The sequence below is a fragment of the Rhipicephalus microplus genome, chromosome X, assembly GCF_043290135.1.
Source record: "Rhipicephalus microplus isolate Deutch F79 chromosome X, USDA_Rmic, whole genome shotgun sequence".
In the NCBI taxonomy this organism is placed as follows: domain Eukaryota; kingdom Metazoa; phylum Arthropoda; class Arachnida; order Ixodida; family Ixodidae; genus Rhipicephalus; species Rhipicephalus microplus.
Window position 1 is genome coordinate 83083018 of NC_134710.1, and position 23983 is coordinate 83107000.

The 23983-nt window shown below is 41.5% G+C and overlaps 1 protein-coding gene and 1 long non-coding RNA gene across 4 annotated transcripts in view; one reads left to right on the plus strand and one right to left on the minus strand.

The window, feature by feature from the left end:
* dpa (disc proliferation abnormal) overlaps positions 1-12256 on the plus strand; it is an 87454-nt gene extending 75198 nt beyond the window's left edge. For both annotated transcript variants that reach the window (XM_037427325.2, XM_075877231.1), the window contains exons 20-22: positions 726-967; positions 5404-5614; positions 11990-12256. In XM_037427325.2, the coding sequence (XP_037283222.2) occupies positions 726-967; positions 5404-5614; positions 11990-12085 (549 nt within the window). In that variant the 3' untranslated portion in view covers positions 12086-12256. The remainder of the gene's footprint in view (positions 1-725; positions 968-5403; positions 5615-11989) is intronic.
* LOC142775638 (uncharacterized) lies at positions 8940-21326 on the minus strand. 2 transcript variants are annotated; one of them, XR_012886875.1, is made up of 3 exons: positions 21181-21326; positions 11040-11138; positions 8940-9364 (listed from the first exon to the last, which is right to left on the minus strand). It is a non-coding gene; the product is annotated as an uncharacterized LOC142775638 (long non-coding RNA). The 2 variants fall into 2 exon arrangements; XR_012886874.1 differs by lacking the exon at positions 21181-21326 and adding an exon at positions 19955-21168.
* Positions 21327-23983: the final 2657 nt, after the last annotated feature.

The following is a 23983-nucleotide window of genomic DNA, read 5'->3' on the forward strand; positions in this document are numbered from 1 at the left end:
TCTCAACGCTGCGCGCGAAGGAAAAAAAAGAAAGGGCTAGCAGACGACAGGGCGCGGAAGGATACACTTAGATGTGCTCGCCCTGCTGATTGGTTGAGAAGGCCTGTAGCTTCCACAGTGCTGCACGGAACTTCTGGAACAGAGTATAGTTGCAGGTGCTGTGTGTCATCTATTATACGCATGACAAGCAAGTCAACATTTTCTACATCGTAGCCCAAGCAAGCTGTGCTCGAATACAACGTGTTTAGTAAGAGGTTAGCTGCCATTAGTAGGACAAACTGCATAGTAGAGAAGCGCACTTGCGGATTAGAAAAATGTCCGCACAGCTTTCCTCTTCACAACGGTTTTTATATCATCGGTTCAAAAATAAACGTGAACCTACAAAGGGTTAAACGGAACCTGAAAGGACTGAGAGTGTGCTGTACATGAAAGCTTTGCCATCAGCATCCTGTACAGGGTTTCAACATGCCCTAGCTTTTCATCCCCTTCAACACACAAGTACCTAATGATTCAGATAAAGTGAAATCTTTATATACTGAACACAGTTTTATGGAATTATTGCCTATATCAGAGTTGAAAATTGCTTGCTTTTCTATTAAAAAATGGTCTTGTAAAATAGATGAGTTCACTAGGATCTCGTATGTCCTGTTAGGGTTGAAGGCTTGAGGACTAAGAGGTTCACTCAAGTGATGTTCTATCACCAAAGATTGTTTTTTCACTTTCAGGAGTTGGGGCTGATGAAGGACTACATTGCGTATGCACGGACCTATGTGCAACCACAAATGAGTGAGGAGGCTGGCCAAGCCCTCATAGAAGCCTATGTGGACATGCGACGAGCTGGTAGTGGTCGTGGCCAAGTGTCTGCCTACCCTCGCCAACTGGAGTCCCTGATACGCCTTTCTGAAGCACATGCTAAAGTCCGTTTCTCTGATGTTGTTGAATTGGTGGATGTTGAAGAAGCCAAAAGGCAAGTGTCCTCATTCATTAGAGGGATTTGTGTCCTGTCAAACGTGCGGATACCCCAAGGCTTTGTTTGAATTATCAGGAGTTGAGAAATATAACTATGAGACTTACCAAGTAGCATTGTGATGCTTGTTTCTCAATGCTGCCACAACATCATAGACAGCTCTGCATCATTGCCAACAAAGTTTCTAGACATCAGTGATAATACTGTCACTCATTATTATACAAGACGTGCATCTATATGCAATGTGAGTTACCTCCCAGTAGTGTTGGTAGCCCCTTCGTATTCTGAGGGTGATTTTCCGCATGACACCAGGTTACCGTGGCGAACGCCACTTTAAAAGCTTTCAGCACACAATAGAGCAAGGCCAGACTTTCTTTTTTACTTTGATCAGCATTGTTTGGTGCATGTGGTTTGGCTAGTTCAGCCGTTTCGTAGGCAGGCAGTAAGCTTTATTCAAGACTGTTAGTGGCATAAAAATGGGAATGTTCAGCTTGAAGCTTTTATATATATTTCTAGGCATGGATAACCAAAAAGTGTGAATTAACCCTTTGTAGATTTGCCTATATTTTTGACGTGACGTTATAAAAACTGGCTGTGGGATATACATGTAAACTACATAGAAATACTGTAGTTGCTTGCGTAATGAAACCACTTTTTTTTTTTTTCAAAAATGTTGACGTCAGGTGGATGGTTCATGTTGCGGGAGAAAAAAAAAGTCGAGGCAGTTATAACAGCAAACATTTTGCATGACGGTATCAAACAACTCGCTGTCCAACCGCTGCTGGCCTTCAATTCAGTGGCAGGACTACGGAGCCTCTATTCGAGAACTTCCCTTTCTATTAAGGGAAACTGTCTTTGTTTTGGCCCGTGAAATGTTCTGTAGCTCGAAGATGTACATGCGCTATCCGCACAGCCCTGTTATGTGGTTACCTTCCTTGCGGGTTGTGGACGGCGCTGCTTACGTTGTCTGGCATTTGCAATTACCCGAAAACATTCACGTCATTGAATGTTTTTGGACGCTGTCAAAATAGACACGATATCAGTCAACTTTGTCATCTGCTGCGGTTGCAGCTAGCTTGTGCTGCAGACTTGGCTCTATATTACAAGCACAACGGCAGCACTTTTTAGAAACGAATGCCACAGTGTGGACACTGCTATGTTGAACTCATGAAACAACCGCCGGAGTACAGCGCCATCGTGAACTGGTTAACAAAGTGCTAGGCAAATGAATGGACCAAGAGTTTTTTTTTGCAGTGAAAACTGCTATAGGATCAAAACTTGGGTCACGCGCGGCGCTGTAGTTGTCCGCCACCGCCAGTGTCTGTAAGCATTGTTGCAAGAAATAATAAAAAAAACCTGGTACCAAGAACACAGTGGGGCTCGAACCCGGGTCCGCTGCGTGCCAACCCAGTATTCTACCACTAAGCCACGCCCGTGCTTGGGACTTGTCGGGAAAGGAATCGCGTTAATACGACTTATAAGGCGTTTTAAAACAGCAAAAGAACAAGGAGTTGTCGCACATTGCAAATAGCGTAACGAGTGGGTCATCCAATGCGCCAAGCCTTTACAAAAGTTTGTTTTTGTGCAGCTGTTAACTGTGGTGCATACCCACTTCAAGCACAATTCCTCATCGTCGTCAGCCACTGCATGAACAATTAGCACAAAATTCCTTGCAAGTGTTTAGCGGATATCACGCTTCTCAGAAGAATTACGGATAGCATAGCGAATGTCGTAGTGGGTACCCAGCAAGTGTGCTTGCAGCAGTTAACCAATGAGTGTTTAGAAAGGGCTCTGAAAGGCCACTCTTCTAGCTTTCTCTGTGACAGTGCTGCGCCTTCCGAACAGGCATGGCATCTTTTACAAGGAGCTTCATTTTTCATGAGGCGTCTATGTTGGTTGAGGATTCAGCTGCAACACTTGTTGGTGGGCCAATTGGTACATATCGAACCTTGAAAAACGTGGCTACACTGGACAGAAGGCTTAAAGAAGCGCATCACACACAGCGCTGACTAACTACGGAGTTTATTATCACGAGACAGCTCTGTATATGTGTGCTTCTTTAACTTTCTGTCTCATTTAGGCACCCCGTTCCACTCTGCTTCATTAAGAAGTGGATCTCATGGAATCAGAATGTTGCAATGTTTTCACATTCATCTCTGTTCGCTCTGTAACATCCTGTACAGATGCTCATGATGAGGCCCAGTCTATAAGAGCACGTCATTTAAAAAGGGAACGTGTTTTTTGAGACCAGAAATTAAGAAAAAAATTAAATCAATTTTCTCACTCTCTCTTGATTTGGCCATTATTGATGCATGACCTCACCCACTTTCATGCATCCTAGATTATTTTTTTTGCTATGAAAGCCTTCTACATCACATCAGTAATAGACAGTTTTTTTCTCTCTTTTTTTCGTAACCTTATAATTTATTGTCAAGCTTTTCTCAGCCTTGGAGCACTCAGTATTGTTCAATGTTGTTGTGCTAAAAGGCTGCAGGTCTATGGAGCACAAAAGGGTGCCAGCCGTTATTTTCTGAAGCCAGTGTTTAGAAAGGGTGAAATAAAAAAGTAAATTTTTTAGTCATTCAAGTGAGGGCTCTGAAGTTTTGTAACTTCTGTTTAACCTCTTAGCTGTTCTCTTTTTTTTTTCCCGAAAATTTCCGGCCAAAAAGTTACCTATTCCACTAGGACGAGTTCTACTCGTCTAAAGCAGTTAAGGGGTTAAGAAAGCTAGTACCATAAAACTACTTTTTTTGCTCTTTTTAACCTTTAATACACCAAAATCTACAATCCAGTATCATAATAAATTATACAAAATTACATTTTCATTAATAATTAGGTTTTAAACTAATGGCACAGTATACATAAAAACAGGGTTAATTATTTGATATCAGAACGTGAAAATATATAGTTAGTAGTGTTTCTATCGTCCTAGTTTGAATAATTAACTTTTTTATCAGAAAACCACTTCCCCTTCTTAACATGTCAGTAAACAATGAAGTTCAAGAATTGTAATCCGAATAAATATGCGCATTTTGCTATGTAAAGACACTGCCGCAGGAATTTTGCGAATTCGTGTTATAATAGGGTGATAGGGAAGTTGTGGGGGTTACTACATCTATTTTAGCTGGTTTCAAATTTTCATGCAACCGCACCACTCTTCTCCGTCATAGGGTGTAGCCCGTCGTCGTGACTCCGTCTGCTTTAGCAATGTGACGATGTCAACGTCATCAGAGCGGAGCCAATGACCGAGCAGGGCTTCCCCCACATGAACACGTATCATAGCAGTGCGGTGCGAGGAGTACCCTTCCCCTAGTGCTAAGGTAGCGGGGCACCTTTTTATCGCGGAGGCTTTTTCGTTCTAGCAATACCGCTTCTTTCCGTAGTCTTGGGCTCTACAAAACAATGGGAGGCAGCACAGGAAAATGCGGGCTGCGTGGTCAAAACTGCATTACCACAGGGCCAAGGCGCCATTTCATAGGGCAAAGGGCCAATCATTGATCTCAGTGGTATGTCAAGTTGCCCATGTACTAATTTGCGTCACTCCGCATACGGGGGGGGGGGGGGGGGGGGGGGATTGGATTGGTCAGGCATAGGAATAGTTTTCGAAATATAGAATCTGTGTAGTGTGCAGCGTTGTAATAATCAGAAACTATGATTGCCGTGGTCTAATGTACGGTGTGGTGAGATTCTTTAGGAGGTGTAAAGAAAAAGTCTGAGCCTGTTTACTGGCCTTTTGCTGATGAAGGATAGCATGCAGGTCTTGCTGCTATTTTTTATAAGCTTTTATTTTATAAGCTTTATATGTCTAGGACAATGTTTTCTGCCATGGATGGTTTGGGGACTTTTTTTTTTTTCGACTGATGGAAGTGATGAGGGACGCCCCTAAGTGAGGATGTGGGGGAGTCTAAATTGACACGGCTTGCTGCATGAAAAGGTGCCTTTGATTGCTACCTGGGAAAAAATGTTCAACTAATTTCCAGTGCCTATTCGATTTCAACAACTTGTCGTTAAGTTATGCTGTCTGTCAACCTCCTGATTCTAGCTGTGCTAGCTCCTCAGGTATGCTAGCCTGGAGAAAGCATGCTCGTATGCATATGTTGTAGAAATGTGCAACACAAGCTTAACAGCCATTTTGTGGAAAAGCGGAAACATGTCAGCTCCGCCACATTGCAAAGGGGTTATGCATGAAGCATACCAAAAACCTGAAGGGGCCAGTGCTACGGGATTAGTGGTTTGAAAAAAAAAAAAAAGAAAGAAAAACGTTCTTGCTTTGTTTTGTTTTTTTCCAAGAATACGTTTTGCAGACCCCCTTTTGAGAACCAGTGTTCTCGGACCTTAATGAAATAATTAAAAATATCATAAATATGTTCATTTTCTTCATGTATTGAGCATTTTATGGTGCTTTAATGCTCGTCCTTCTTTGATTTGACGGACAGGCTACACCGAGAAGCTCTCAAGCAATCAGCCACTGATCCTGCCTCTGGAAAGATTGATATCTCTATTCTTACCACTGGAATGAGTGCTTCATCTCGTCAGAGACGTGCGCAGATGACATCTGCATTGCGCAAAATGCTCGAGACAAGAACCAAGGCTCAGAGCCTTCCATACAACAAGGTCTTTGCTGATTTTAAGAGCCAATCAGATGTGGTAAGTTGTGTTGAGAATCTTCATTTTCACTTTTAAGGAGCTCAAGCTAATGTGCTTTGCTAAGCCACAGCATGAGGAAAATGCCACACTGGGTTCGACACCTCACAGCACTGTGTAACTGCTAGAGCAGGCTGCGAAAGGGCTAGTGAAAGTCTTCCGGCCCAAAAATGTTTACCATGTTCTACGTACCATTGTGAGCAATACTTTGAAAAAAAATGTGAATTCGCATTCATTCAGTTCATGAGAATGGAATGATGCTAGATAAATTCAATGTTGAACTATGAAGGTATGAAGGAAAGAATCAACGAATGTCTACTACATCAACACACATTTATTTACTGAATTAATCCAAAGATCATATTCTCATTTTACATAAAAGCAGTGTGCTAGCTCAGTGATCTGATAACTGTACCAAAAAGTGAAACTTGCTACGTTTTGACGAAGATCTCTAACTTGCACCAAGTGTGCGCCAAGACGTCATTTTTGCGGTCTGGTGGAGCCAAAGAAGCCGGCAGGCACTAGAGATTTGTATTTTTGTTTCCGCTGTAATTGCTGATCATAGAAATAGACAAGTGTATTGTAGTTGAACAAAACAACCAATTTTTATGGTGCCTATTTTTTTGGCACAACGGAAAGCTTACCGGTCAGTGAGTCTAATCACAGATTGGTAAAGTGGGAACGCCGTGAAACATGTGCAATCAGATTTTTTTTTTTTTCTCAATCTGCAGCAAATATGAAGTCGTATAATCACACGCTCCAAACAGCGAGCGCCGGTCGTGTTCAAACGCACTGATTCACTGCGCCTGTGTCCACTCCATGTGCATGCACCGCAGCATGGCTTGGTCCACTGGTGGCTGCGATAGCAGCGCCGCTTCTCGTCGTGCAATTTATGTTCTAAGCAGCACATAATTGAGCGGGGCTAGATAATAACATAATCTAACTTTGAGAAGTGGCACATATCACAGCCAGCGTTACTGGATGGGGGCAGTTGCAAAAATCTCGCAAGGAGGTGGCCCAAATCGTCGTTCATTCTAGGTGTTGCTGGCGTCACTTTGCTATATCAGGTGACCTCCGCCGTACAGCCGGCTATGCACGCAACAGACGAAGCAGCGACGTGGCTATCACGGCGTGTACTTGCAAGCGATGTATTTTTTTCTATGGCTAATATAAATGAATGCTCATCGTTAATTAGTTCAGATATTTAAAAAGGCGTGGCCCTTATCATAACAGACCTTATGCATTAAACTTCAACTGTGCCAAAGGAGACAACAGTATTTACGTGGTTCTGCTTTCCAGAGAGAAAGCAGATCGCGACTCTGAACAAACAAATGTGCGCGTGATTTTTTTTTTTTTTTCCTTTGGGGGACGACCGGTACGTGGACGTGTGCTAGACTAACGAAGTCGTACATATCGGCAGCATTAAATGAAATGCCCTTCATGCAGTGACACTTTTTCAAGCCACCGAAATGTGCCAATTGAGTAGAACAATGCAAGAGGACGCGCAAAGTTCACAGCTATGCAAAGAGCATACGTCTGTAATCCTGACTTTGATGCAGCAAACATCTGCATCTTCTTTCAGCACGTTGCAAATGGCTAAACAGTCTCAATTGTGCAAGCGTAGTAGGGCCTGAAAAAGAAGGGGACGGCACTTTCCGAATATCGCAGAACACGACTTGACACTTGGTGTAGGAAACGTTGACATTTGTAGCTTAGTTGTAATGAGAGATGCCATTAGCTAAATTTTTCAGAGAGATGAAAGACGTGCATGGAAAAGTTCGAATGCGAAGACAGACCTGAAATGTTGAAAGCATGGAAGTCGCGCTCACTGAAAGCTCCACAGGGGAACACAAGTTTGATGGTATCAAAGACTTTAACCGGTGTATGCCAAATGGTGTGTGAAACGCAGAGGAACATGTTTTTTATTTATTCTTTTTTTTTTTTTTGTCAAGCTTGAAGGAATTGGTGGTGTAGTCTCCACCGAAAGAGCTTTCACAATAAACAAAAACTCAAATGTGGTTGCCAGCGCTCAAAGAAAATGTGCCGTAATGCTATTACAGCATTCATGGAAGTGACAATAACCTGCAGCTCAGCTTTACAATCTTTAACGACGCAGCACCCTTTTTTCACCACACTGAGGCTTGAAGAATCCGTACTGATTTTGAAGATTGTGTCTGTCCACCAATTCCTACTTCAAAGACAGTTGTCAAGTCTAGGAGGATGTGGAGAAGCAAGCATTGTGCAGTGGTCTGGGAGAAATCCAAACTTCACTGAACTACGCCAAGGATTTATGCAGTAATATAACAAAATGTTATCAACTGAAAAAAAAAAAGAAAAGAAGAAGGAAAGACTCGGGATCTTGAGAAAACATTTCTTTTTAGATGCTACTGCACAGCAACATGTACAGATCTCGGCAAATTAGGTGCTGTAATCTGGACGCATATGAACATTTGCACAGTATTGATACCCTAGCAGGAGTTTCCAGTATAAAGCAGCCACGTGTTTTCTTTGTAAATTTAGGTATTCGAATGTGACTACTATAAGTTCATTATTTGCTCCGAGCCTCTTGATCTATTGTTATTCTGCGTTTCCAGCCGCATTCTTTATGCTTGTTAGCTAAGCTTTGCACTTGCTAAATTAGAAATAATTAATTTACACTATTTAGAAACTGCACACCTGCTGTAAACTTTTTATGTAGTCGTGCAATGAGCAGTAAAATCTACCAACTGTCACGAAAAAATTGCCTTATAATTAGTTTGTACCCCCTTTTTTTTCTGCCACACATTGCTGTGCGTTGGGAACATGAAAATAGTAAGTGCGCTCGTAAAATACACATGACCACCTTATTCCTTCTGACAAACTGAACAGCTAATGTGCCGCAGCTCAGATGCTACAACATGCGCTTTCCGTTGCTTCCAAATATCAGCATGTTTATATAAAAAAACGTGTTTTTACAGCAGATGCAAGCATTCGAAATGTTTACTAGTAAATTTCAGTACCTACAATGGGAGCCATCAATTCTTTGGGCAAGCAAAAACTTATCACACCGAAACACCTGCTGATTGTAGTCAGAACCATTAGCACATGGCAAAAAGAACCATTCAGACTTCATGCCAAGCTCCAAGCTGTGTCCACCTTCATCTCTGCAGCATTTGCAGCAGGGAAGCTCTCAGTATGCATCCGCTAACCAGATTCCTTGAGATGTGAAGCGCTCCAAGTAGGCAGCACTGTCTTCTGGAGGTGGTGCGTAGAACAGACCGCGAGCAAACGACGTGAGAAACACTTCACGTGACCAGGTCGCAAAACTAAATCGCAACGCCTCCACTTTGCCCGTGCAGTTTTCCAACTGGCTCCATCCAGTAACGTTGATGACAGCATCAGACTGCATCACTATATGCAGCAAAGTGTTGACTCCATATTCCATGATCCAACTTCAAGGCTCATCGGCTAGGCTGTGCAACATAGTGGTTTTTGTTACTTTTAAGCATGATTTAAAAATATAAATCCTAGTCACAACAGGAAAAGAATGCTGGAATATATCACTGTATTTCAAGGTATCTTCATTTTTACTAGGATCTAGAGTAATTACACGTTCTGGTGGGTTGTCGGTCTCTTTAAGCCAGTTGTGGCTCTGCTTTGGTACAACAGCTGAAGTTCTCATCATCTGGCATACTCACAGTGCAGCTGTATAGCAAGGCCCAGGTCTTCATTTGACAGGATTTTCCTTGAGGGCGAGCACTGGAGGGGCTGTCGCTGTAACATAGTGAACTACATCGTGATTTGCCTATGCCGTCATCAGAGCACTGCTCTCTGTTTCATCCGCGAAGCGATTAGTTTTCTAGTTTACCGGTTTGTTTACCGCCTGGTACCACAGTGCCGGATGCATTCTAGCGAGCCTCAAATGTGAATGAATCTGTGGTAGCGATATACTTAACTAATAACATTCGTTCATACACGAGTGTGCTACTTATTAATTCACCCTCCTTCCTCCCTTCTTTGCATTCACAAAGATTTTGCATCTGGAATTGGAGTTGAAATGTTCAGCAAGTACGACATTGTGCGTTGCAGATCTGTACTTATCTATATAGTATTTATTGTCTTTATTTGCACCATGTTGGAAAGAAGGATGTATTGTTCCCAAAGCAATGAGATTGCAGCAGCCATTTTGTTCGGCCCTTGGATAGTTAAAGAATCAGTGGTGATTCGCATCATGCTATCTGTATTCGCCCTGGTGTGATTTTGCATGCATACCCCAAAACCAAGAAGCAGCGGGATAGATATTCAATAAACCGAGAATTGGGAAGTGATTCCCAGCGTTCATTATCGCATGTGCAACAAACACTTTCAGGAAACAGATTTTGTATTCTACGTTTTGGCTAAAATGTTCAGTGACTATGACAAGGGACTTTCTGGGAAAGTACACGTAAGAATTTGCATCATTTATTCACACCAGGCGGGTTAACTTTTTCTAGTTATATGCAGCACAAGGGCAGCGAGAATGTTTTTGTGCTGATGCTGTTCTTTCAATTGGGGTGCATATTCTGCTGTCTCTCCTTCTGTTATCAGCCGTAATGTGCTGAGCTGCTGGTTGTGAATTGGTTGATTTCAAAGACTGGAAGAGTAAATTAAAATGAGATACAGTAATTAATATTGCATCGTGTAATCTCATCTGTCAAAAAGTCCTGCACAGAGAAGCATATATAGTGAAAGCGAGGATTAAGGAGACAAAAATATATGCACCTCAAGTCCTACTTATTGAAATATATTTTTATAGGTTTAAATAATTATGGTGAACGTTGCTGGCCACACAAGCTGCGGTTGCTAACAGTAAAGTTACTGCACAAAAGGATCTCGTGTATGAAAGGTCACGCGAACTTAAAATAACCAATGTCCAAGCATCAATCACCCTCAGCCACTTGATACCACTCATAAAACTCAGTGAGGTGTTGCTGTCAATCTTGTGCAGCAGTCCACACAAATAGAAATGTTACCTCTCGGCCGCGCAAGCAAGAGAAATGTGCATGCCGTCATGCTTGCCTCAGTAAGCATAAATGCATGCGATATGTGAGAATGCTTCGAATTCCTCGATGAATTTCCTAACAACTCGCCTTTTGCCACATGCGCTCCATCAAAAGTGCACGACGCGCCGATGACCACACTTTGGCTTATTTAAAACCTTTATTGGCAGACACTCTACGTTATTTTGCATGTGATACAAACAAATTCAACGCTTGCAAAGCTAGAAAAGTCGCGGCTGAACAGTCTGAATCATTGGAGTCCTCAAACACTTTGTGCAGTCGGTACCACGTGATGTCGTTTTATACATCACAAAAATATTCCGGCATATGGTGCCGCGGTATGTCTTCGCCGCCGATATCACCACCCTTTGTACGCACATGATCATTTGTCTGGCCAATGATCTACTCACCTACAGATCATCCTTGTATCATGATGTAGCCCAAGAGATGGGTGCCTGCATGCAGTCTGCTGTAGGCTTGCTCGTCATCCTCGACAGCTTCTGCCATGTCTGTGACATTGCATGCGCATTGCACAGAGTGAATCTAAAACTACTGATCGCCACATCTACTGCAGCTGAAACCGTAGTTAGTAGTGATGATATCGTAAATAGTGTCCATGTTGGAAACGTATACACAGCATGCATGCTCCAAGTTAAAATCAAACTGCAGTGGAACTTCAATAATTGGTATTTGGCTTAATTTAATTTTTGGTTACACTGAAAAGTGATGCCAGCATTTTCAAAGGATCTACCAGATTATTTGAATTTTTCTTTTCTTTTTTTTTCCCTCAGAAACCCTGAAAAACGGTACATGTATATATGTACCCAGAAACACTGCAAAACGGTACCTGAAGGCCACTTTTCTGTATTGTAGGCATCTTGTGCTATTGCTTTTTAGTCATAAATGATGTGGTCAACTTTATAGAAAGAATAAATAATAAGACACTTGGGGTTTAGTTAGACACTTGCGATATACAGTAATAAAACTTTCGCGTCTTCCATTTTCAGGCTGTTCACGCACATTGACGTTGTTCAAAATCAATTAACCTTTTATATACCACTATCCACATAAGTGGACGAAACATATCAATGTGATGGTATCAGACTAGCCAATGCATTGCCTTAAAGATTGATTTCAAATGTTTATTATTTCATCAGCATTTCATAATAAAAACATTTATGTGTCCACTACTTTGAACAAACAGCGGTACATACAGCTGGACTGGCTGTAGGAAACAAAGGGTCAATGTTGGTACACTTGGGCTTAACGATGTGTAGAAGGCTAGCTTTATCATGCTAGGATACATTGTGGTGCTCGTCCATGGTCTTTTACTCATGTAATATGGCAATTTTGTTTGCAGATGATCACACGAGAGATGTTTGAAGACACCTTGAAGGACTTGCAGGATGATGGTTTCCTTGTTGTTGTTGGGAAGACATCTATTAAACTTTGCTAACCAGAGACCATTTAGATGAAAGACAGTTATCCTTGTGTGCTTCCCTATTTACCATTGTTTTAAACTGTACTGAGAGAGGTCAGTACTTTCAATTATTTAACTACTATATACCTCTTTCAAATGTATCATGGCCTTGTATATTTGTTTCATAATAAACATTTTACAGTTAAAGGCGGTGTGGAGATTTATTCCAGTACTTCCAACACAATTGCGGTATAACAAGCTTGTAGCTCAGCTGCAATAATGTAAGTACTGTGGCAACAGCATCAAATTGAACTCAAAAATGAATACTGACAAATAATGCTCTAAACTACTGATTTTTATGCTCTCGTGCCAGACCTGCACCTACATGAGCAGTGGTGAAAACTCTGCTGCAATTGCTCTATTTAGCACTACATTCAGCACTACTAAATCTCTGCTACTGCTCTAACACTCCTTCAAATATGTGTGGAACAGCAATAATAGTCTTGTGCAATTTTGAAGGCACTGAACAAAAAAACTCGTGGTTAACACCACCTAGAAGTAGTCGCCACAGTATGTGATGAGTGCTGCCACCCACATCTCCAGTTTTTAAGTGTCTGAGATGCGATTTGAAAAAGTAAGTTTCGGTATTCGGTAGCCTTGGGCAATGAAATTTTTGCTACATATATCGGCTCTTGTGCTGATTTCAAATATGCAATTAGTTTCATAGTAAGATTAACAGTTTTCATTTTTTGTCATGACAATGTGTAAAGTACAGTTTGTTTTTGACAAACTTTTTATGGTTTTGGTTTTTATGGTTTTGAGCCATTAATGGCTCATATTGCTCCACAGTAACTGAAAAGTGCAAATTCGCATAAAGAAAATGCATGACTTTTTCTTTCAATCCTCAGACTATACTAATGGCTTTTAAGTTTGTAATAGTTACACTGGCAATATCAAGTTTTAAACACAATACTTGCACACTTTACATGTTAAGGAATATGTGGGTGAAATTTCATCTTAATCGGGTTATCAGAAGTATTAAAAATATGATGTTCAAACTAAAGAAGTTGCCCAAGAGTGGATCTTGAAAAAAAAAAACATTTTAAAGGTATAAGTGAAAGCTCATCTATGCAGAAAAGACAAGTTTTTTAAGATGATTCGAGAGCTTGGCAGTCATCGTTATTTTGAGCATGTGGCTCTAGTGAACCCCTCATGCGAAATGCCATTGGCGTTTTGGTGACAATTTTCAGAGGGCTCTAGACTGTGAGCTCTTCATAGTTAATAGCCACCTTGTGCTCGTAAGAGCGACTTTAGCCTACTTTGAGTTTAGTTACGATCTTTAGTTTTTCCTTTTAATGAAAGTAGAGAAACTAAATCGTAAAGCTGCCGGAGATCCTGCGAACTTCTTAATCTCATCGACCCACCTAACTTCTGTCTCCCCTTCGTGCGTTTGCCTTCTCTAGAAATCCAGTCAGTTACCCGTAAGGACCAGCAGTCATCCTGCCTATGCACTACGTGCCTGGCCCATGTCTATTTCTTCTCTATTTCAACTGTAATATCCTTAACCCCGGTTTGTTTCCTGACCCACTCTGCCCTTTTCTTGTTAGGTTACATCTATCATTTTCCTTTCCATCACTCAGTGCGTCTTCCTCAATTTAAGCTGAACCTTTGTAGGTCTCCAGGTTTCTGCTCCGTAGGGTAAGTATTGCCAAGATGCAGCTGTTATATACTTTCCTCTTGAGGGCAGATTATCATTCATGATTTCAGAATGCTTGCTGAACGTGATCCACCCCATCCTTATTCTTCTAGTTATTTCACTCTCATGGTTCGGCTCTGCGGTTACTACCTGTTTTAAGTAGACATATTCCTTTACAACTTCCAGCGTCTCTCCTCCTATTGCAAACAGCTTTCTGCCGAGGCTGTTGCTCATTAGTAATTACTTTAGTTTTGTGCATAATAATTTTCAGACCTAATTTTCTGTTTTCCGTGTCCAGTTCGGTAACCGTGAGCTGTAATTCGTCTTCTGAGTTGCTCATCAAGGCAATGTCATCAGCGAATCGTAGGTTACTAAAATACTCGCTATTAACTCGTATCCCTAACTCTTCCCAATCTAGGGTCCTGAAAACCTGTAAACACGTGGTGAATAGCATTGGGGAGATCGCGTCTCTCTGCCTTAGACCCTTCTTTATTGGGATTCCGTCACTTCTTTTATGGAGAACTATGGTGGCTGTGGATACACTGTAGATTTCTTCCAGTATGTTAATGTAGGGTTCTTCGATGCCCTGATTCCTTAGTGCTTGCATTACTCCTGATGTCTTGATTGAGTCAAACGTGTTCTCGTAACTTATAAAGGCTATGTCGTATAGGGGTTGGTTGTATTCCGTGCATTTCTCTATTACCTGATTGATAGTATGAATATGGTCTATTGTGGAGTAATAAAGCCTGTAATAAATCCTGCTTGGTCCATTGGTTGATTTAACTCTAATGTCGCCTTAATTCTATTGGCTTTTTTTTTTGTAAATAGTTTATAGAGAACGGACAGCAAGCTGATTGGCCTGTAATTTTTCAAGTCCTTGATGTCTCCTTTCTTATGGATTAAGATGACATTGGCATTATTTCAAGATTCTGGTGCCCTTCCCATCAAGAGACATTTCATATATAAGGTGGCCAGAAGGGTTAACAGGTGAGCTAGTTGGTACGAATTCATAATGAAATAATTGGAAGCGCAAACCAACGGGACACAAGAGAAGACTGTGCTTGTTTTTCTCTTCTCTTGTGTCCCGTTGTCTTGCGCTTCCAATTATTTCATTATGAATAAGGTGGCCGGTTTTTCTAACACAATTTCTCCACTATCATTTAGGAGGTCTGTTGTTCTCCTCACCAGCGGCTCTATCTCTTTGCATTCCTTCTAGGGCTCTCCTTACTTGCCCTGCCATTACTGGTAGGATGTTGAATTCCTCTGGACTATTATTGTTTCTCGCGATATTATCCTGGCTGTTTTGGCTTCTGTATAGCTTTCTGTAGAACTCCTCCGCCCCCTCGACTATTCTATCCATATTAATTAAGACACTACCTTTCTTAGTCCTTAATGCATAAATCCGATTTTTGCCTATGCACAAGTTTGCCTTCGCAGCTGTTAGGCTTCTGCCGCTTTTTACAGCCTGCTCAATTTTCTCCATGTTATACCTTCTGACGTCGGCTACCTTACGCCTATTAACTTCGAAAGCTCCACTAGCTCTATTTTGTCGGTTGCATTTGAAGCTTTCATAGTTTGTCGTCTCTTAAGATCTTTCGTCTCCCGAGATAGTTTGCCAATGTGTTGTCTAGTGGCTGTACCTCCGACTTCCATTGCACACTCTTTGATGGTACTAGTACGATTATCATTCATTGTGTCAACAATAACGTCAGTTACGTCGTTTAGTGCCTCGAATCTATTCTAAAGCGAAACTCTGAATTCGTGTACTTTCTCTCTCACTGCTAGTTAATTAATTGGTTTCTTGCGTATCAGTTTTTGTCTGCTTTTTTTTAAAATCTAGGTGAATACGAGCTCTTACCATTCTATGAGCAGTGCATAGGATCTTGCCAACTACTTCTACATCCTGTACAATGCCTGGGTGTGCACACGGAAGGAAGTCTATTTCATTTTTAGTTTCGCTATTAGGACTTCTCTACGTCCTCTTACGCTTCGCTCGTTTTCTGAAGAAGGTGTTCAAGATCCGCAAGTTATTACATTCTGCGAACTCTACTAATAACAACCCAAGGCATTTCTGCAGCCGATCCCATATTCCCCCACTGCATGGTCTCCGGCCTGTTTCTTGCCAACTTTGGCATTAAAGTCGCCCATCAGAATAGTATACTGTGGCTTTACTTTATTAATGGCCGACTTTACACCTTCATAGAAGCATTCAACCAAATGATCATCATGGGCTTTATGTAGGCCCGTAGGCCTATACCACCTTCATCTTGTACCTTTTATTAAACTCAATTATGATACTTTCCACCCTCTCACTAATGCTATAATATTCCTCTATGTTGCCAGCAATAATCTTGTGTATAAGAAATCCCACGCCTAGTTGTTTTCTGCCAATTAATCCCCGGTAGCATAGGACATGTCCCTTCTTCAGCAGTTTATAAGCCTGACGTGTCCTCTTAACTTCGCTGAGCCCTATTATATCCCATGAACACCCTCTAATTCCTCGAATAGGACAGCTAGACTAGCCTCACTAGATAGCGTTCTAGCGTTGAAGGTAGCCAAGTTCAGATTCCAATGACGGCCTGTCCGGATCCAAATATTCTTAGCACCCTCCGCTGTGCCGCAGGTCTGACCCCCCCCTTATACAGTTGCTTCGCAGCCGCTGGAGACTGAGGGCCAAGAGTTAATTGCTGTAGTCATGGGAGGTAGTGGCCAAGTACTGCACCAGGGTGTCTAATCCTGCTCTGGTGAGGTAGTGTATTACTGACTGGTGGTCGCAGTGAGTCCGCGCTTCAGAGCTCCTCTTTTTCAGTTAAACAATTCTCTTGTCATATGTTATAAATAAATATATGATTAGGAATGGTCCAGCATCTGCATTCGGACTGAATTATGTCATTCCATGCTTGGCTGCTGCGCTATCTCTAAGCAGGTGTTTTGTTGTACTTTCTTAGCATTGTAGAACACCACCTGACTGCCTATCAGCTCTCAACTTCTGTCTCTTAGCTCGTGTGGCCTTTTTTTCTTAACTGTTTGAAAGTAATAATAAAAAAAACACCATTCCGCACAGTTTCGAACTTCTGACCTTGCGATCTTAGGCCAGATTAGTGCCCTGGATCACCTTTTTTTTCATGCGTTTATTCTCTCCTAACTTTTCCCTGTTTTGCTTAAATTTGACATTGTAGGTTTCAAAGTGTCCACAATGTCGGAGTTTTCCTGATTTTGAGGGGTAGCACTGATCCTCTGGCGTTTCCTGTCAACTGACATGTTGCGCACACCTGTTTTGCGAACTAATTGGCTACTTCTGTATCATTGTTACGTTGAGTCGCGAGCAGTTGGAGTGCATGAAAGTTAAACGCGAAAAGTTTCTTACTGCTGAAGAATAGACAGGCAGTGCCTGTAAAGCTGTATCCTATTTCGTTAGCGTTTTGGGGTAGGAATTAAAACTCTGGTAAATAGATATAGAAGTAGACAGTGGCCCTCAGTCGGGAGTCAGATATACTTATTAGTAATTACATCTACGGTTAGCCTAATAACGTTAAATAGTAGATGAAAAGGTAAGGAGCGAATTATTTCTAGTTCTAGAAAGTGGCCAAAGGCAAGAAACTTCGTACGAAAGTAATGACTTGTTTGCATCACTCACATCATGAAAGTGTATCATCATGACTTGTTTGCGTCATGAAAGTGTATGGAACTCAAAAAAATTCATCAGCTACTAAGATACAAAATCCTTTGCAGAAGAAAACAATGCACTTCGCAAAAACTTACTTTTGGTATACATATAAGCAGTCATTTTTTTGGCAAGTTCTAAACAGGTTCTTTCTTCCTTGTGATTTCCTAAAATACCACATCTGCACAATTCTCATGCACACCCAAAATTGTAACATGTAGGCAATTTTACAGTGGTAAAATTGCAGAGGGAGCAGGGGGCGATGCAGATTTCGCTTTTGAACCTGATTGCAACGCACGTGCAAGTTTTAGGGCTACATTAAGCAAAAAAGTCATCTTGCAAATGCATTAAGTAGAAACGACCACTTTCTCACAATGATCCTAGGTACTAGCTTTGTGGCCAAGGCAACATCATTTCACACAAACACAATTGTCTGCCAGCATAACCGGTAGTCACCCCCTGCCATGTAGCGAGTGATTTGAAAGGTGAGTTACCAAATCTGCATGTACGGTGTACCTTGAATTTATTTGGTTTAGCAAGGAACTTTAAATACCTGCAATTTACTGAAATCATGAATAAACAACTCAACTATGGTTGAGGTGTTGTACAATCATAAAATTAGAAAATATATGTATCCATGTCCTTTTTTGCAGTCAAGTAATTCGTGCTTTGCAACGGCATTCAACTATACCAGCAGCCTTTTGTGCAAACATAACTTCTCCGCTACAAACTGAAGACCACATTTTCAAGTTCTGTAAATTAGGCACTTATTTTAAGTTGCTTTATTTCTATAGTGTTTTCATAATTGTAATCGATGCTCATGCACACCTGAACTTGCTAAAGCGAAAGTTTCAGAACATTTAAACAACAACAGAGAGATTTCGGTTTGTGAAGCCGCTATCATGGCTTCTCTGGGTGAAGAAAATTGCATCAGCATGCCATCCATGCATTTATCTGGTGCAGAAAATTTCTTGATGAAAACACGAAGAGTAGATGTGCAGGTGAGGGTGCTATGTCTTGAGCGCTCTGCCAGGTGCCTCGTACCCAATATATATGCGGACACACAAAATAAGACAAATGAAAGTTGAACATTGTCTTGTGTACTTGTGCTAGTATCTGCGTATCCCTCGTCGTTACTCTATTAGAACAGCGCATGTCAAAAACTTTGACATGACTTAACTAGCTGCAGACATAGCCTTACTGTAATTAAGAGCAATAAACGGCATTTATCCTGCATTTCTTGGCAACATGCTCGTAAACTATGAGCAGCAGCTATAAATTGGCATATTTTATACTGCTAAACAATCTTCGCCATTCTCATTACTGCACAGGTAAACCTCCACATCTGTCGTGCAGGACGAGTTGTAATATCTCTACGATATTGAAATTCTGGATATGTTGCCCTTGTGGCCAAGGCTAGCAAATTTTCAGTTTTCGGGCCATTTCTAGAGGTGTGTGTAAATGTGCCAATTGGCATGCAGAGAATGCGACATAACTGCACCAGTTACCATGGCATCATTCTCAGTTTCTTAGGAGTTGGCAACTACAGTGAGAGACATAACTCTAAAGACATGGCCTTCAGCATGCTGATTGCAGTTTGTTCAGGATTAGTCTACCTGCGTACACCATACATTAATTTCATAGCTTCTCATGAAGTGGAGTAGATCAAAGGCTGATAACATTGCTTTGGTTTCCCTGGTGAAGTTGGTCCTGCTATGCTACATTGAGTGCCAAAGAATCCCCCCCCCCCCCACGTCGAGCTTTTTTCATATTTATTTTCAATAACTTCAAATTCAAAATCCATACTGCAAAAAAACTTTCAGAGTAAGCTCTATGTTTGGCCTTCTTGCTCATGTTGAACGACGCACAGTCGCGCGTGCGGGCCCAGCGGTGGTGGTGGCGGACAAACGCGCGTAGCAGTGGCGCGGATCCTTGGCAGAGCGGCGCCTGTCTTCAAATAGCCAAAATGCGCATGGTGGTTATATAAAGCACCCGAGATTCAAGCCACTGCGTGTCCTATTCTCGAAGTCTGGCTGGCTACAAACTGCTGGTGGGATTTATTGTGCAGCTGGCGCGTTTCTGTTATGCTCTGAGAGGTGCTTATTGACGCATGAATAATGGAGTTTCCCTAGATCGTTCACACCTCGGGATCGCCATCTAAGTGAGTTGATCGAGTGGGCGAGTGCGGAACCTGGGGAAATGTATTAGTGGCTCGCGGAACTTCCCGAAGAGGGGCCTCCAGAACCGCAGAACCCACTGGAGAACCCCTGCTACTACCCCTGCTTTGCACAGCTTGTCAGCCGCCGATTTTCGGAAATATAATTACAAGACCCCCGACTAATTTGGAAACTTTAATGCATGTTTTGTTTGATAATCCTGCATGCATGTGCATTTTTGATGGATTATTAGTAACAACTGTTGCCTTTAAGATATTTTCATTCACTTTTGAAGTAAGCATGAGTGCTCATCCGACATTACAGCACCTCGTGACATCACCACTGGTAAAGCACGGACTCCCCTTGAGACATTCCATAATATACCAGACCTGCACGGAATACGCAGCACAGTTGATGATGACAACGATGTTCTCTTGCTGATCATGCTCATCCACAAAGGGGGATGGGCCAGGAACCGGGCGGCAGGATGTTAGATTTAGTACGTATGAAGCTAAAAACATACGCTGTAACTTTAGTCCAACAGAAAATATAGCTAATAAGTGAAACTTTTATAGAGTGAACAGTCAGAGCCACAGTCAGACTAAGGGATGAGATGTTGGATGGATTTAACTATGGCTTGTAATTAATAATGTAAATGAGCAAATATACACTAGAATAGTAATCTTTTTGTTTCATTTATGTAATAACACCGCACAGTAGACATCCCTGTGGCTATAACCTCATGTAATTTCATGGCCAAATGATAACATTAGCACAACATTATTTTCAATCCTAAGGGGAACAACTAGTGAGGTATCTTTTTTTTTATTATTTAAATACTGGTTACAGAACAAAAAGAAATGCACTGTTGTCTCAATTTCAAAGCAAAACTGACTTATCGATGGCATGCTAAGTCCAGCTAAGTAATAATTTAACTTCAGAATTCTGCAGCGTAGTCTGGTGCAAGTAACTTCTGATTGCTGTGATACGCATCACTGCTTATTCCAGCAAAATCTTAGATGTGCGAAGTTACTGAATTGAGCCAATGAAAGCATGCCTATTTCATGATGCAAACATGTATTTTGAAGTCATATTGCTGTCGCATAAGCATTATTCGGGTATAAATGGTGCAATGGGTCCACTTAGAGACAATGTGGCTAAGTCTACCATCTCATTCCGATATATTCCGCGATGCCCTGGTACCCATAGCAAGTGAATTTTTCGCAAGCTTGCCAGTATTAAATGACAAAACATACTAATGAGCGGTGAATTTCTTGCCGAAGAGATCTCAGGACATACTAGGCATTAATTAAATTTCTTGCTGAGTAGAGCGCAGAACATACTGAAAGAGCATCTGTACTTATAATTGCTTCTGATTTGCTTGAAGGAAGTTTTTGTGGAGCCAGAAAAATTGCAAATCATTCTGCAATTAATATAGGTGTGTAATCTGAGTCGAACAGGATAAGACCAGTCACATTCAGATGCCTCCACAAGCTTTTTCGTTTGATGCAAATGAATTAATCGCAATCATACTGTTAATTATCAAGTGAACAATGTAATCTTGCAACTGATCATTTAAATATCACAATGAAATATCGCAGAGGAAAAATATTACCAAGTGTTCCCGTTGAGTCAATATGTTAACATTTAACTTTCAATGCTTCTAGCAGCGCCTGAATGAATATAATCTGTGGGATGTCACGTGTAATCGCGACCACTGTTTAAAAAAGAAAAAGCTCGGATCTATCTAAAAACGTGAAATAAATGTCTTTGGGGCGAATTACAGGTGTTTAACTAGCGCTTCCTTTATTTTTTTCAGTGCCCGGGCGAACGCTATCTTCAGGCCGTCGAGTTTTACATTTAACTTTCAATGCTTCTAGCAGCGCCTGAATGAATATAATCTGTGGGATGTCACGTGTAATCGCGACCACTGTTTAAAAAAGAAAAAGCTCGGATCTATCTAAAAACGTGAAATAAATGTCTTTGGGGCGAATTACAGGTGTTTAACTAGTGCTTCCTTTATTTTTTTCAGTGCCCGGGCAAACACTATCTTCAGGCCATCGAGTGCGCGCTCCGCTTGCCACTGCCACATGGTGGCGCAGCGCGAGTACACTTCGGGATGCTGGCGCTGAATGGCCGCACGTATTAGAAAGCTTGCGAATTCGTGTCTTTATGCGAGTTAATTTGCAGTCGTGCTTCTTGACAGCTTTCACGGATGCAGGGAGGATTAAAAGTAACACGAACATAGCGGTGCGCTGTTTTCACCGGGCTCTGTCGGGCTGTGCTACCGGTTCAATATATGCATTCGATTTTGATAGCATTTGCATTTTATTTTATTTTTCAAGCTATTGAAACCGCATTATTTGCATGCCTCAGTATATAATACTGCTGTGTAATACTCTGCATATCTGACGAAAAAAAAACAGATTGTCTTTTTTTTTCATTTCTTATTAGTTAAAAAAAAATTGCCAGTTCTCTTATGGATTCACCTAAGATGACTTGTTTGTTTCTTTGTAGCCTGGAATCCATGGCTCATACCCACTCAGGGAATTGGCAAAGAATCCTTTAGACGGTAATTGCGCTATTGCTTGCAAAAGAAAAGAGAAAGATGTAGAAGGAAGACATCTTCAAAAACATTCAGTGGGAAAAAACAATAAAGTAATCACTAATATAATAACTATACCTTGATTTTGGGAGCCGAACATACAGCTGAGTGTGCCAAACCCGATTAATTTGGGATGTATATCTCATATTTATTGGCATTTCGAAAATTACTTCCCAACTCTTCTTCCTTTTAGTATCTCTGTGGCGAAGTTAGAACAGTTTCCGTGGTTAAACTTAAGCCCAGCTTCGCAAACGAAATAGCTAGAAGTATTTTCCTAATTACTACGTAGTTACGACATGAGACAAAATAATGTTCAATAGTTTTCGATTCTTCGCAGAACGGACAAAGAGGGGAGAGTGTCAGATGAGCTCTGTGTAAAGAAAAATTGAATAAAGGAAGACAGCAGCGGAATCTAGAGATAATAACTAAGTTTTTTCGATGGACTCCACTGAGATTTCCGTGGAAATTTGAGACAACGAAAGGCAAAAAGTATCCACGTTTTCTTCCGATTTAATGCATCAAATGCTTCCTACGACCCTCCGAGATATTTCTGTGCTCAACATGGTTTTCTTACTGCCTCAAGTATTGGAGACAAATATTTCTGTCCCTCAGCTGGTTATGCACTGCCCTCATGATGGGCCCATTTCAACCAAGCGAAGATGTTACATAATGCCGTCAAGTTACGTGACCTTCCGATACGCCACAAACATTCACGATATGTGACGCCGTATGATGTTTTCTCGTAATGATGATTTCTTGCATCACTCGTGTTCACGCCACCGACGCAAGAAGGCGCCGGACGCCACCGGCGATCTATTTTCGCTTTTTTTCATAATCGAATTAATTCACTGTACGTAGCTCCGTGAAATTGCAGCTTCCGCTGGCGTTTGGGGGAGCATGCTTGCAGTAATCAGGCAGAATGATTGTTTTCCTAATAAATCTTCATACTACACTCTAATATGTAGGCGTCATTTACAACCCGGGTATTTTATATATTATGAGTAGTGACGGCTGAAGACTACCAGTCACAATTGGCAACATGACAATTGGTATCACTAAACGGGAGTGCGCTGCATCCGAACAGTCAACAAATGAGTCTATCCGTAACAACGCTGCCTCGCGATCACTGCTGTGTGCAACGCTAACATCATACGCCCTAAAGCTGAATGGGAGCCCATAGACACCACACAGCCATTCGGCCTCTACTCTGCTCGTTACCGAATTAAGACGCCCGAGGAAGAAGAAACAAACAAAGCTGATCTGCCGGATATTTAGGCTATCATTCCGTCCACGAATACGCAGACGAGCAAGCAATTGACGTACCACAGGCCGCATGTTCATGCCTGTCACCTTGGCTCAAGTAGAGACACTGCATTAGACTTCACAGACTTCAACAGCGCCTGTTCCGTAGACGATCACAGAAATCGCGCCGCATATGGTGCTGTTCTTGTTTATTTAACATTGACCTCATTGTTTAAGCTCTCAAATGGTCAAATCACCTGCCATAGTTCCTCATTTTCTGACACTTGCTTTTTCTCAGTGGCAACACATGTAATGCTTCACGAAAAGAACAGATGATGATCTGTATCCCTGGAAGCATTCTAGTGGCATTTTGTGCTATTTAGTTCATGAACTCCAGGCTTGCGCATAATGTGCTACGCCACTAGTAGCAAGCATCGGGGAACATTAGGCACCCAATCTTTTAATATTAGCTCCTGCAAAATCTTTTCTCAAAAATTGACTTTCACCACCTTTATTGCCAGCTGTCAAGTATTCGCGTGGAACGTAGCCGACGTATCTTTCAACATAAAAA